The 16,757-nt window shown below is 41.9% G+C and overlaps 1 protein-coding gene across 1 annotated transcript in view; it reads right to left on the minus strand.

Moving 5' to 3' along the window:
- Positions 1–7,034: 7,034 nt before the first annotated feature.
- LOC121843914 (wnt inhibitory factor 1-like) overlaps positions 7,035–16,757 on the minus strand; it is a gene marked incomplete at its 3' end in the record, with an annotated part of 59,436 nt that continues 49,713 nt past the window's right edge. Inside the window, 2 exon segments of the mRNA XM_042313789.1 lie at positions 7,035–7,130; positions 8,917–9,012. Of these exon segments, the coding sequence (XP_042169723.1) occupies positions 7,035–7,130; positions 8,917–9,012 (192 nt within the window).

Genomic DNA, 16,757 nt, shown 5'->3' on the forward strand with positions numbered 1-16,757 from the left:
GGGATTTAATTACAGCAGATTCATATTAGGATGATAAGATTGACAACGTTTATACATTTTCCTGGTATTGGTATTTTATGATCCACGTAGCAGGGAGTTGTAGTTTCCAACAGGCCATAGTTTAGCGCAGAAAACGTGATATGAACTACAACGACCATAACTATTGTCCGTCTGTTTCTTTTACGACCTGCTACGTAAGAAACAGAAGAGGGATACACAGAGAACAGTCGCTTGTGACTGTGTCTCTACCTGAAAATAGATGAATGATTGACAGTTGGTATTCAACCGTCATAAATTATTTACTTTTAAGAACTACTAAAATGGTGATTTAATCAGACAGCAACTCGATAGAGATGAGGACTTGGAATGAAATAATAAAGTAATCAAATAAAACTAATGTAAACGAACACAACTGAAATATTTTATTAAAGTAAAGTGAATAAATGATGGTTGATAAGTGTGATAAGCAGTATTGGTAAATCACTAGCATCATGGGACTTTTATTCATTGTTTTATTCTTTGTTACAGAATTCAAATCATTCACATAATGCATAGTGCATTTAATGTTTAAAAAAATATCCAAACCGAAAATCGTGATTATTTCTTTTATATAAACGAACCGAAAAAGAACTGACCTCACAATCACTAATCACTCAGAACTACTGGTGGGGTAAGTGTGTGTGTCAGAATGGTGTGTAAGTTGTCTACACAAACAATCACTAATCACTCAGCACTACTGGTGGGGTAAGTGTGTGTGTGTCAGAACAGTGTGTAAAGTTGTCTACACAAACAATCACCAATCACTCAGCACTACTGGTGGGGTAAGTGTGTGTGTCAGAACGGTGTGTAAGTTAACTATACAAACAATTTGGAATTTTAAACACATGAACGTTTCTTATAAAAAATAAGAAGTGATGTAGTCAGTCCAGTCTGTCCTCAACTCTTAGCCAAGAGAGACTGACAGGCGTAGTGTTGATAATAGCCTTCTGATTGCACTGCAGCTCTGTTCTGGACCAGCTGACGTTTTTCTAGGCCCTTCTTTGCAGCACCTGAACATATGACTGGGCAATAATCAAGATGAGATAAAACTAGAGGCTGCAGGACTTGCTTTGTGGAGTGTGGTGTCAAAAAAGCAGAGCATCTCTTTATTACAGACAGACCTCTCCCCATCTCTTTATTACAGACAGACCTCTCCCCATCTCTTTACTACAGACAGACCTCTCCCCATCTCTTTACTACAGACAGACCTCTCCCCATCTCTATATTACAGACAGACCTCTCCCCATCTCTATATTACAGACAGACCTCTCCCCATCTCTTTACTTTATTACAGACAGACCTCTCCCCATCTCTTTATTACAGACAGACCTCTCCCCATCTCTTTATTACAGACCTCTCCCCATCTTTACAACCATTGAATCTATATGTTTTGACCATGACAGTTTACAATCCAAGGTAACACCATGTTACCTCCGGTGGCTAGCTAGCTAGCTAAAATTGGCCCATTCCTAAATTTGCCATGGATGGAGATAGGGATTTGGACTTGGTGGTGTTACTTAATTCTCCATTCTGGCAACGATTATAACGGCAATTCTGATCCATGTCACGCCCTGACCTTAGAGAGACTTTTTATGTCTCTATTTTGGTTTGGTCAGAGGTTGATTTGGGTGGGCATTCTATGTTCTGTTTTCTATGTTTTTGTATTTCTATGTTTTGGCCGGGTATGGTTCTCAATCAGGGACAGCTGTCTATTGTTTTCTCCGATTGGGAATCATACTTAGGCAGCCTTTTCCCCTGTTGTGATTGTGGGAAGTTGTCTTTGTTAGGGGCACTATAGCCGTTGTAAGCGGCACGGTCGTGTTTGTTATTTCTTGTTTTGTTGGTGACGTTTTACAAAATAAAATAAAATGTACGCCCACCACGCATATGACTGGGCAATAATCAAGATGAGATAAAACTAAATCCTTGGCGGAGGTCAAGACACACAACCAGATTACAGGCACTGGTTACAATGAGCAGCTTCCTCTTGAGCGGACAGCTTGATGAAAACCAATCTATATTCGGGACACCCAGAAAATATACCTATCTGTTAACAGCACACATTACCAAGCATTGCACACATATTATCCAGATAATGAATGTCAGCACATGTTGGCCTATATAGCAACACCCTAAAATAGGAGGCTTTAGATGAGGTAGTGAAACTGCAAGCACAACACTTTTAACAGCAATAGACATGAGACTAAGCTTTACAGGGATATGGCTCTGAATATATACAGCAACACATAAGATCATCTCTAAGCTTTACAGGGATATGGCTCTGAATAATACAGACATGCCATAAGATCATCTCTAAGCTTTACAGGGATATGGCTCTGAATATATACAGCAACACCTCCATAAGATCATCTCTAAGCTTTAGGGATATGGCTCTGAATATATACAGCAACACCTCCGCCATAAGATCATCTCTAAGCTTTACAGGGATATGGCTCTGAATATATACAGCAACACCTCCGCCATAAGATCATCTCTAAGCTTTACAGGGATATGGCTCTGAATATATACAGCAACACCTCCGCCATAGGCATTCCTGTCTCTTCTGTGTATGTTATATCCCTGTATTGCTACTGCTGCATTATCAAAGGCATTATCTAAGTGAGTCTCAGAGATGACCAGTATATGAATGTTATCAGATGTAGTTTTTTTTCTCCAGTTATTGATCTCATAAACCTTATTTCTACGGCTATAGTACATATGATTAATAACATAATAATAATAATAATAATAACAGCTCTCTCGCTCCTCCCAGTCTTTTGATTAATAACATATATTTTTAGACCTTTCGAGCTTGACAAGAACATTGTCTGGCTAATAGAGTCAGTCAACAGGGCACTTGTGAGTGTCAATTGATGTATGTGATGTGGGGCTGAAGCTACTGACCCAGAAGCTAGGCTCTCTCACTCCTCCCAGTCTTTTGGGAAGGAGGGTGGACAATGAGCCTGTTGTAGTGGAAGGTAAACAATGTCCCCACGCTCTCTGAGAGCTTTCACGGCTGGGACAAGTTATTTTCCACCTCTTGTGGAAAAGTCTTACGAGAAGTCTTTGTTAAGGAAGATGTTTTGTCCATCTTGTCCTTAAACCTCAGGAACTTGACCACATATCAGCCTGTGTCTGTCACCTGGGCTGGTGACAGGTTTTCCAGACCTCAATCTTCCCATGATCCATCTGCAGCTTTTAAAATGATAATTTGTCTTCCTTTCTCCTCAGACTTGTCCCAGTGATGTGAATGTAACAGTTTAGCTTTCATCCGTCCCCTCACCCCTACCTGGGCTCGAACCAGGGACCCTCTGCACACATCGACAACAGTCACCCACGAAGCATCGTTACCCATCGCACCACAAAATCCATGGCCCTTGCAGAGCAAGGGGAACCACTACATCAAGGTCTCAGAGCAAGTGACGTCACCCGATTGAAACGCTATTAACGCGCACCACCGCTAACTAGCTAGCCGTTTCACATCGGTTACATGAAGACTCTGGTATGCCATCCACAACAATGTTATTTCTCTTGGATTGTCCCTCTAGATATTGTCCCTCTAGATATTTTCCCTCTAGATATTTTCCCTCTAGATATTGTCCTCTAGATATTGTCCTCTAGATATTGTCCTCTAGATATTGTCCCTCTAGATATTTTCGCTCTAGATATTGTTCCTTCTAGATATTGTCCCTCTAGATATTGTTCCTTCTAGATATTGTCCCTCTAGATATTGTTCCTTCTAGATATTGTCCCTCTAGATATTGTTCCTTCTAGATATTGTCCCTCTAGATATTGTTCCTTCTAGATATTGTCCCTCTAGATATTGTTCCTTCTAGATATTGTCCCTCTAGATATTGTTCCTTCTAGATATTGTCCCTCTAGATATTTTCGCTCTAGATATTGTCCCTCTAGATATTTTCCTCTAGATATTGTCCCTCTAGATAATGTCCCTCTAGATATTTTCGCTCTAGATATTGTCCCTCTAGATATTGTTCCTCTAGATATTGTTCCTTCTAGATATTGTCCCTCTAGATATTGTCCTCTAGATATTGTCCCTCTAGATATTAGCCCTCTAGATATTGTCCCTCTAGATATTGTCCCTCTAGATATTGTCCCTCTAGATATTGTCCCTCTAGATATTGTTCCTTCTAGATATTGTCCTCTAGATATTGTTCCTTCTAGATATTGTCCCTCTAGATATTGTCCCTCTAGATATTGTTCCTCTAGATATTGTCCCTCTAGATATTGTCCCTCTAGATATTGTCCCTCTAGATATTGTCCCTCTAGATATTGTTCCTTCTAGATATTGTCCCTCTAGATATTGTCCCTCTAGATATTGTTCCCTCTAGATATTGTCCCTCTAGATATTGTCCCTCTAGATATTGTCCCTCTAGATATTGTCCCTCTAGATATTGTCCCTCTAGATATTGTCCCTCTAGATATTGTTCCTTCTAGATATTTTCGCTCTAGATATTGTCCCTCTAGATATTGTTCCTCTAGATATTGTTCCTTCTAGATATTGTCCCTCTAGATATTGTTCCTTCTAGATATTGTCCCTCTAGATATTGTCCCTCTAGATATTGTTCCCTCTAGATATTGTCCCTCTAGATATTGTCCCTCTAGATATTGTCCCTCTAGATATTGTCCCTCTAGATATTGTCCCTCTAGATATTGTCCCTCTAGATATTGTTCCTTCTAGATATTGTCCCTCTAGATATTGTCCCTCTAGATATTGTTCCTTCTAGATATTGTCCCTCTAGATATTGTTCCTTCTAGATATTGTCCCTCTAGATATTGTCCCTCTAGATATTGTTCCCTCTAGATATTGTCCCTCTAGATATTGTCCCTCTAGATATTGTTCCCTCTAGATATTGTCCCTCTAGATATTGTTCCTTCTAGATATTGTCCCTCTAGATATTGTTCCTTCTAGATATTCTCCCTCTAGATATTGTCCCTCTAGACATTTTCCTCTAGATATTGTCCTTCTAGATATTGTCCCTCTAGACATTGTCCCTCTAGATATTGTCCCTCTAGATATTCTCCTCTAGATATTGTCCCTCTAGATATTGTCCCTCTAGATATTGTCCCTCTAGACATTGTCCCTCTAGATATTCTCCCTCTAGATATTGTCCCTCTAGATATTGTCCCTCTAGATATTGTCCCTCTAGATATTCTCCCTCTAGATATTGTCCCTCTAGACATTGTCCCTCTAGATATTCTCCCTCTAGAGATTGTCCCTCTAGATATTGTTCCTTCTAGATATTGTCCTTCTAGATATTGTCCCTCTAGATATTTTCGCTCTAGATATTGTCCCTCTAGACATTCCCCAGCCATCTGTAATAATGATTCACAAAGAGAGAGCTGATGTTATCTCACGTGAACTTCCAGTTTGTTGTCATCTTGCTGCAAGTCTCTTTCAGGACATCCAGCTCTCCCTGAGAGAACTGCAAACTGTTCTTAATGTCCTGGACTCTCTGGTCAGATCATCTTAATGTCCTGGACTCTCTGGTCAGATCATCTTAATGTCCTGGACTCTCTGGTCAGATCATCTTAATATCTTGGACCTCTCTGGTCAGATCATCTTAATGTCCTGGACCTCTCTGGTCAGATCATCTTAATGTCCTGGACCTCTCTGGTCAGATCATCTTAATGTCCTGGACCTCTCTGGTCAGATCATCTTAATGTCCTGGACCTCTCTGGTCAGATCATCTTAATGTCCTGGACCTCTCTGGTCAGATCATCTTAATGTCCTGGACCTCTCTGGTCAGATCATCTTAATGTCCTGGACCTCTCTGGTCAGATCATCTTAATGTCCTGGACCTCTCTGGTCAGATCATCTTAATGTCCTGGACCTCTCTGGTCAGATCATCTTAATGTCCTGGACCTCTCTGGTCAGATCATCTTAATGTCCTGGACCTCTCTGGTCAGATCATCTTAATGTCCTGGACCTCTCTGGTCAGATCATCTTAATGTCCTGGACCTCTCTGGTCAGATCATCTTAATGTCCTGGACCTCTCTGGTCAGATCATCTTAATGTCCTGGACCTCTCTGGTCAGATCATCTTAATGTCCTGGACCTCTCTGGTCAGATCATCTTAATGTCCTGGACCTCTCTGGTCAGATCATCTTAATGTCCTGGACCTCTCTGGTCAGATCATCTTAATGTCCTGGACCTCTCTGGTCAGATCATCTTAATGTCCTGGACCTCTCTGGTCAGATCATCTTAATGTCCTGGACCTCTCTGGTCAGATCATCTTAATGTCCTGGACCTCTCTGGTCAGATCATCTTAATGTCCTGGACCTCTCTGGTCAGAACATCTTAATTTTTATTTAATTTAATACATTTTAATTTTACAAAACTTTTTTTGTATTTGGTCTAAGTTCTTGGAAGCTATTTTCCTGTTGTTGTAACATCTGCTTGAAGACATATTTTCAGTCGTTTACAAGATTCTTCACCTGTGAAAGAGAGACACTATTGTCCTCAGTGGTACTCCCACCGGCTTTGGTTTTGGATGCCATGGTAGCAACGTAGGCTAATGTTGGTACTCACGCAGTTCCAGACAGGACAGGTCGCAAGGCAGATGGAAACAGCAACAAACATCAGGGATTTAGACAGCCACAAGCCTGGGACAATACGCCGGCCCCAACCACAAGGGCTAACCACATCGCGGGCTGTGTTCAAGCTTTCAGGAAACCTTGCTAGCTTGATAGCTAGTTAGCAGCTAGGCTAGCTGCTACGCCAAGCAGCTCTATAGACTTTTGGAGGATCCCTGGACAGATAGTAGTGGTCCCAGCAACTGATGCTAACCACGTCACAGGATCCCCCTCTCAAAAGGTAGCGAGTAACCAACCTTCATCAATAGAATCCCTTTTCAGTTTTCTTTCAAAACAACAGACCGAGCTCGGTCGGAGTTTGTTGGTCCCCAGTGGTGCATGGAGGTGTGTTTGTCTGGAGTTATGAAATGTGTACTGTGTCCGTGTTTCAGGTGGGTGTACCTTTGTCACAGCTGTCTCCATAGTAACCAGGTGGGCAGATGCACACCCCCGGACTCATACACAGTCCACCATTCAGACACCTGGGAGAGCAGAGGGCTGGGGGGAGAGCGGAGGAGGTCAGGAGAGGAGTCAAAAATATACCTTCAACGATTTTAACCCTTCACCTTTCAGCAACCAAGTATTTAATTCACCTTCAACTGATTTTAACCCTTCACCTTTCCAACACTACATTCATTTAATTCACCTTCAACTGATTGTAACCCTTCACCTTTCCAACACTACATTCATTTAACCCTTCACCTTTCCAACACTACATTCATTTAATTCACCTTCAACTGATTGTAACCCTTCACCTTTCCAACACTACATTCATTTAATTCACCTTCAACTGATTGTAACCCTTCACCTTTCAACAACATTCATTTACATTCATTTAATTCACCTTCAACTGATTGTAACCTTCCCTTCACCTTTCCAACACTACATTCATTGCGAGGGCGGCAGGGTAGCCTAGTGGTTAGAGCATTGGACTAGTAACCGACAGGTTGCAAGTTTGAATCCCCAAGCTGACAAGGTACAAATCTGTCGTTCTGCCCCTGAACAGGTAGTTAACCCACTGTTCCTAGGCTGTCATTGAAAATAAGAATTTGTTCTTAACTGACTTGCCTAGTTAAATAAAGGTAAAAAAAAAATAAAAAAAAGTTTCACTTAGCGCTGCCTGTAGAAGGCACTAAAGAGCCTTAGTACTGTTGAGTCTTTGCCAAGACTGAATATCGTAAACACAATGTCTCAAGACGCGTCGACACCCAAAATAAAACTCAGCCGTTTTCACAGAACACTTCTCTTTAAAAACCCATAGTCTACTCTAGATGTCTCCATAACGGATGTTCCTCTGCGTAGCCCTCTTTTTGCGGCTTCATTTTTTTAGGGGGGAGCGACCCAAAAGGAGCTCCGTAGCCCTGTTTGAGTAGACGGTGAAATCCCCGTGGAGAGTCCTTACTGTTCATATGATACAAAGACAACAACAAAAAACAACAACATTGCTCTCCCTCAGTCAGCCTGTAGCTGGACAGAGTCTCTCTCTAACCTCTTTTTAAAGCCTTAAATAGATGGAATATGTGGTCGTCGCCGCCCCGCCCTGCCTGCCTGCCTGCCTGCCTGCCTGCCTGCCTGCCTGCCTGCCTGCCTGCGCCTGCCTGCCTGCCTGCCTGCCTGCCTGCCTGCCTGCCTGCCTGCCTGCCTGCCTGCGCCTGCCTGCCTGCCTGCCTGCCTGCCTGCCGCATGATTGTTTTTCGGTCATGGAAAAACATTTCAAATAAATTTGCTCTCCATTTAACTAGTCTGGATGGAGCCTGTTGAACCAGTGCTTTGTAATTTCCATGATGTTTTTGAAGTTGTGGTGCCTTGAGGCCACGTTAAGCCGCAGCAAGCATAACCTTTTACAGATTCATTAATACATTTAAATGCAGCGCGGTGGTTCTGTTGTCTGAAAATGACAGGCCTGCCTGAGCAGGACTGGTGTGTCATAACTGTGAAACAACACACAACCTCTTCTCTTTCTCTAGCCTTTCATTTCATAAGGTTTTGTTTTGTTTTGTTGTGGAGACATTCCAGGAAATAAAAGAAGATATTCCACCCAGCATTGTTGATGTGGGCCAAGGAGAAGGGTGGAAAAAAAACACAAGAAAATCATTTTAATTGAATTCTATAGAATGAGCAACTCAAGCTATTGTGTTGACTGTGTGCTGTGTACTTACTGTATATCATTATGGTAGTGATGGAAGATAGATGGAATGGCTTGTGTGCTGTGTACTGTATATGATTATGGTAGTGATGGAAGATAGATGGAATGGCTTGGATGTACAGACGAGACTAGACGTACCTTTCTCACAGTGCGGCCCGTAGAAACCATCCTGACACTCACACACCTGTCTCTCGTTGCAGAACCCACCGTTACGACAACCACCTGGACATTTAGCTGTGGAGACAGAGAGAGAGAGGCGGGGAGAAGAGAGGGAGGGAGTGAGGGAGAGAGAGAGAATGGGGGAAGAGAGCGAGACAGAGATAGGGGGAAGAGAGAGAGAGGTGGGGAGGAGAGAGAGAGGAGGGAAGAGAGAGAGATGGAAGAGAGACAGAGAGAGAGAGAGAGAGAGAGAGAGGGGGGTTGAGAGAGAGAGATGAAAGAGAGACAGAGAGAGACAGAGAGAGAGAGAGGTGGGAAGAGAGAGAGAGAGAGAGAGAGAGAGAGGGTTCAGAGAGAGAGATGGAAGAGAGAGAGAGAGAGGGGGTTGAGAGAGAGAGAGAGAGAGAGATGGAAGAGAGAGAGAGAGAGAGAGAGAGAGAGAGAGAGGTGGGAAGAGAGACAATAAAGAGACAGAACACGTGAGTAGAGAAAATAACAAAGTTGAGATGTCCTCCCTCCCTCCCTCTTTTCCTTTCTTCCTCCCTCCCTTCATTCCTTCCTTCCTTCCGTCCTCCCCCTTCCTCATCTCTCTGACACTCTCCATAGCCTGCCATCTCAGAAGACCACTTCAAGGGAACCACATTCCACTACAGTGCAGTGAGATGCCATGGACTTCCATCCCAAATGGCACCCTATTCATACATCCAAATGGCACCCTATTCATACATCCCAAATGGCACCCTATTCATAACATCCAAATGGCACCCTATTCATAACATCCAAATGGCACCCTATTCATAACATCCAAATGGCACCCTATTCATACATCCAAATGGCACCCTATTCATAACATCCAAATGGCACCCTATTCATACATCCAAATGGCACCCTATTCATACATCCAAATGGCACCCTATTCATACATCCAAATGGCACCCTATTCATACATCCAAATGGCACCCTATTCATACATCCAAATGGCACCCTATTCATACATCCAAATGGAACCCTATTCATACATCCAAATGGAACCCTATTCATACATCCAAATGGCACCCTATTCATACATCCAAATGGCACCCTATTAATACATCCAAATGGCACCCTATTCATAACATCCAAATGGCACCCTATTCATACATCCCAAATGGCACCCTATTCATACATCCAAATGGCACCCTATTCATAACATCCAAATGGCACCCTATTCATACATCCAAATGGCACCCTATTCATACATCCAAATGGAACCCTATTCATACATCCAAATGGCACCCTATTCATACATCCAAATGGCACCTATTCATACATCCAAATGGAACCCTATTCATACATCCCAAATGGCACCCTATTCATAACATCCAAATGGCACCCTATTCATACATCCAAATGGCACCCTATTCATAACATCCAAATGGCACCCTATTCATAAGATCCAAATGGCACCCTATTCATAAGATCCAAATGGCACCCTATTCATACATCCCAAATGGCACCCTATTCATAACATCCAAATGGCACCCTATTCATACATCCAAATGGCACCCTATTCATACATCCAAATGGCACCCTATTCATACATCCAAATGGCACCCTATTCATACATCCAAATGGCACCCTATTCATACATCCAAATGGCACCCTATTCATACATCCCAAATGGCACCCTATTCATAACATCCAAATGGCACCCTATTCATACATCCAAATGGCACCCTATTCATACATCCAAATGGCACCCTATTCATACATCCAAATGGAACCCTATTCATACACCCAAATGGCACCCTATTCATAACATCCAAATGGCACCCTATTCATACATCCAAATGGCACCCTATTCATACATCCCAAATGGCACCCTATTCATAACATCCAAATGGCACCCTATTCATACATCCAAATGGCACACTATTCATAACATCAAAATGGCACCCTATTCATACATCCAAATGGCACCCTATTCATACATCCAAATGGCACCCTATTCATACATCCAAATGGCACCCTATTCATACATCCAAATGGCACCCTATTCATACATCCCAAATGGCACCCTATTCATAACATCCAAATGGCACCCTATTCATACATCCAAATGGCACCCTATTCATACATCCAAATGGCACCCTATTCATACATCCAAATGGAACCCTATTCATACATCCAAATGGATCCCTATTCATACATCCAAATGGAACCCTATTCATACATCCAAATGGCACCCTATTCATACATCCAAATGGCACCCTATTCATACATCCAAATGGAACCCTATTCATACATCCAAATGGAACCCTATTCATACATCCCAAATGGCACCCTATTCATAACATCCAAATGGCAACCTATTCATAAGATCCAAATGGCACCCTATTCATAAGATCCAAATGGCACCCTATTCATACATCCAAATGGCACCCTATTCATAACATCCAAATTGCACCCTATTCATACATCCAAATGGAACCCTATTCATACATCCAAATGGAACCCTATTCATACATCCCAAATGGCACCCTATTCATACATCCAAATGGCACCCTATTCATACATCCAAATGGCACCCTATTCATAAGATCCAAATGGCACCCTATTCATAAGATCCAAATGGCACCCTATTCATACATCCAAATGGCACCCTATTCATAACATCCAAATGGCACCCTATTCATACATCCAAATGGAACCCTATTCATACATCCAAATGGAACCCTATTCATACATCCCAAATGGCACCCTATTCATACATCCAAATGGCACCTATTCATACATCCCAAATGGCACCCTATTCATACATCCAAATGGCACCCTATTCATAACATCCAAATGGCACCCTATTCATACATCCAAATGGCACCCTATTCATACATCCAAATGGCACCCTATTCATACATCCAAATGGCACCCTATTCATACATCCAAATGGCACCCTATTCATACATCCAAATGGCACCCTATTCATACATCCAAATGGCACCCTATTCATAACATCCAAATGGCACCCTATTCATACATCCAAATGGCACCCTATTCATACATCCCAAATGGCACCCTATTCATACATCCCAAATGGCACCCTATTCATACATCCAAATGGCACCCTATTCATACATATTCATACCAAATGGCACCCTATTCATACATCCAAATGGCACCCTATTCATAACATCCAAATGGCACCCTATTCATACATCCAAATGGCACCCTATTCATACATCCAAATGGAACCCTATTCATACATCCAAATGGCACCCTATTCATACATCCAAATGGCACCCTATTCATACATCCAAATGGCACCCTATTCATACATCCAAATGGAACCCTATTCATACATCCCAAATGGCACCCTATTCATAACATCCAAATGGCACCCTATTCATACATCCAAATGGCACCCTATTCATACATCCCAAATGGCACCCTATTCATAACATCCAAATGGCACCCTATTCATAAGATCCAAATGGCACCCTATTCATAAGATCCAAATGGCACCCTATTCATACATCCAAATGGCACCCTATTCATACATCCAAATGGCACCCTATTCATACATCCAAATGGCACCCTATTCATACATCCAAATGGCACCCTATTCATACATCCAAATGGCACCCTATTCATACATCCAAATGGCACCCTATTCATACATCCCAAATGGCACCCTATTCATAACATCCAAATGGCACTATTCATACATCCAAATGGCACCCTATTCATACATCCAAATGGCACCCTATTCATACATCCAAATGGAACCCTATTCATACATCCAAATGGCACCCTATTCATACATCCAAATGGCACCCTATTCATACATCCAAATGGCACCCTATTCATACATCCAAATGGAACCCTATTCATACATCCAAATGGAACCCTATTCATACATCCCAAATGGCACCCTATTCATACATCCAAATGGCACCCTATTCATACATCCAAATGGCACCCTATTCATACATCCCAAATGGCACCCTATTCATAACATCCAAATGGCACCCTATTCATACATCCAAATGGCACCCTATTCATAACATCCAAATGGCACCCTATTCATACATCCAAATTCATACATCCAAATGGCACCCTATTCATACATCCAAATGGCACCCTATTCATACATCCCAAATGGCACCCTATTCATACATCCAAATGGAACCCTATTCATAACATCCAAATGGCACCCTATTCATACAGCAAATGGAACCCTATTCATAACATCCAAATGGCACCCTATTCATACATCCAAATGGCACCCTATTCATACATCCAAATGGCACCCTATTCATACATCCCAAATGGCACCCTATTCATACATCCAAATGGAACCCTATTCATAACATCCAAATGGCACCCTATTCATACATCCAAATGGCACCCTATTCATCCAAACATCCAAATGGAACCCTATTCATACATCCAAATGGCACCCTATTCATACATCCAAATGGCACCCTATTCATACATCCAAATGGCACCCTATTCATACATCCAAATGGCACCCTATTCATAACATCCAAATGGCACCCTATTCATACATCCAAATGGCACCCTATTCATACATCCCAAATGGCACCCTATTCATACATCCCAAATGGCACCCTATTCATACATCCAAATGGCACCCTATTCATAACATCCAAATGGCACCCTATTCATACATCCAAATGGCACCCTATTCATACATCCAAATGGCACCTATTCATACATCATATTCATACATCCAAATGGCACCCTATTCATACATCCAAATGGCACCCTATTCATACATCCAAATGGCACCCTATTCATACATCCAAATGGCATTCCCTATTCATACATCCAAATGGCACCCTATTCCAAACTCCAAATGGCACCAAATGGCACCCTATTCATACATCCAAATGGCACCCTATTCATACATCCAAATGGCACCCTATTCATACATCCCAAATGGCACCCTATTCATACATCCAAATGGCACCCTATTCATACATCCCAAATGGCACCCTATTCATACATCCAAATGGCACCCTATTCATAACATCCAAATGGCACCCTATTCATACATCCAAATGGCACCCTATTCATACATCCAAATGGCACCCTATTCATACATCCAAATGGCACCCTATTCATACATCCAAATGGCACCCTATTCATACATCCAAATGGCACCCTATTCATACATCCAAATGGCACCCTATTCATACATCCAAATGGAACCCTATTCATACATCATACATCCCAAATGGCACCCTATTCATAACATCCAAATGGCACCCTATTCATACATCCAAATGGCACCCTATTCATAACATCCAAATGGCACCCTATTCATAAGATCCAAATGGCACCCTATTCATAAGATCCAAATGGCACCCTATTCATACATCCCAAATGGCACCCTATTCATAACATCCAAATGGCACCCTATTCATACATCCAAATGGCACCCTATTCATACATCCAAATGGCACCCTATTCATACATCCAAATGGCACCCTATTCATACATCCAAATGGCACCCTATTCATACATCCCAAATGGCACCCTATTCATAACATCCAAATGGCACCCTATTCATACATCCAAATGGCACCCTATTCATACATCCAAATGGCACCCTATTCATACATCCAAATGGCACCCTATTCATTACATCCAAATGGCACCCTATTCATACATCCAAATGGCACCCTATTCATACATCCAAATGGCACCCTATTCATACATCCAAATGGCACCCTATTCATACATCCAAATGGCACCCTATTCATAACATCCAAATGGCACCCTATTCATACATCCAAATGGCACCCTATTCATACATCCCAAATGGCACCCTATTCATACATCCAAATGGCACCCTATTCATACATCCAAATGGCACCCTATTATTCATACATCCAAATGGCACCCTATTCATACATCCAAATGGCACCCTATTCATACATCCAAATGGCACCCTATTCATACATCCAAATGGCACCCTATTCATACATCCCAAATGGCACCCTATTCATACATCCCAAATGGCACCCTATTCATACATCCAAATGGCACCCTATTCATAACATCCAAATGGCACCCTATTCATACATCCAAATGGCACCCTATTCATACATCCAAATGGAACCCTATTCATACATCCAAATGGCACCCTATTCATACATCCAAATGGCACCCTATTCATACATCCAAATGGCACCCTATTCATACATCCAAATGGCACCCGATTCATACATCCAAATGGAACCCTATTCATACATCCCAAATGGCACCCTATTCATAACATCCAAATGGCACCCTATTCATACATCCAAATGGCACCCTATTCATAACATCCAAATGGCACCCTATTCATACATCCAAATGGCACCCTATTCATACATCCAAATGGCACCCTATTCATACATCCCAAATGGCACCCTATTCATACATCCAAATGGAACCCTATTCATAACATCCAAATGGCACCCTATTCATACATCCAAATGGAACCCTATTCATAACATCCAAATGGCACCCTATTCATACATCCAAATGGCACCCTATTCATACATCCAAATGGCACCCTATTCATACATCCCAAATGGCACCCTATTCATACATCCAAATGGAACCCTATTCATAACATCCAAATGGCACCCTATTCATACATCCAAATGGAACCCTATTCATAACATCCAAATGGAACCCTATTCATACATCCAAATGGCACCCTATTCATACATCCAAATGGCACCCTATTCATACATCCAAATGGCACCCTATTAATACATCCAAATGGCACCCTATTCATAACATCCAAATGGCACCCTATTCATACATCCAAATGGCACCCTATTCATACATCCCAAATGGCACCCTATTCATACATCCCAAATGGCACCCTATTCATACATCCAAATGGCACCCTATTCATAACATCCAAATGGCACCCTATTCATACATCCAAATGGCACCCTATTCATACATCCAAATGGCACCCTATTCATACATCCCAAATGGCACCCTATTCATACATCCAAATGGCACCCTATTCATACATCCAAATGGCACCCTATTCATACATCCAAATGGCACCCTATTAATACATCCAAATGGCACCCTATTCATAACATCCAAATGGCACCCTATTCATACATCCAAATGGCACCCTATTCATACATCCCAAATGGCACCCTATTCATACATCCCAAATGGCACCCTATTCATACATCCAAATGGCACCCTATTCATACATCCAAATGGCACCCTATTCATACATCCAAATGGCACCCTATTCATAACATCCAAATGGCACCCTATTCATACATCCAAATGGCACCCTATTCATACATCCAAATGGCACCCTATTCATACATCCAAATGGCACCCTATTCATACATCCAAATGGCACCCTATTCATACATCCAAATGGCACCCTATTCATACATCCAAATGGAACCCTATTCATACATCCCAAATGGCACCCTATTCATACATCCAAATGGCACCCTATTCATAACATCCAAATGGCACCCTATTCATACATCCAAATGGCACCCTATTCATAACATCCAAATGGCACCCTATTCATAAGATCCAAATGGCACCCTATTCATAAGATCCAAATGGCACCCTATTCATACATCCCAAATGGCACCCTATTCATAACATCCAAATGGCACCCTATTCATACATCCAAATGGCACCCTATTCATACATCCAAATGGCACCCTATTCATACATCCAAATGGCACCCTATTCATACATCCAAATGGCACCCTATTCATACATCCAAATGGCACCCTATTCATACATCCCAAATGGCACCCTATTCATAC

This window comes from Oncorhynchus tshawytscha, unplaced genomic scaffold (assembly GCF_018296145.1).
Source record: "Oncorhynchus tshawytscha isolate Ot180627B unplaced genomic scaffold, Otsh_v2.0 Un_contig_9711_pilon_pilon, whole genome shotgun sequence".
Lineage (NCBI taxonomy): Eukaryota > Metazoa > Chordata > Actinopteri > Salmoniformes > Salmonidae > Oncorhynchus > Oncorhynchus tshawytscha.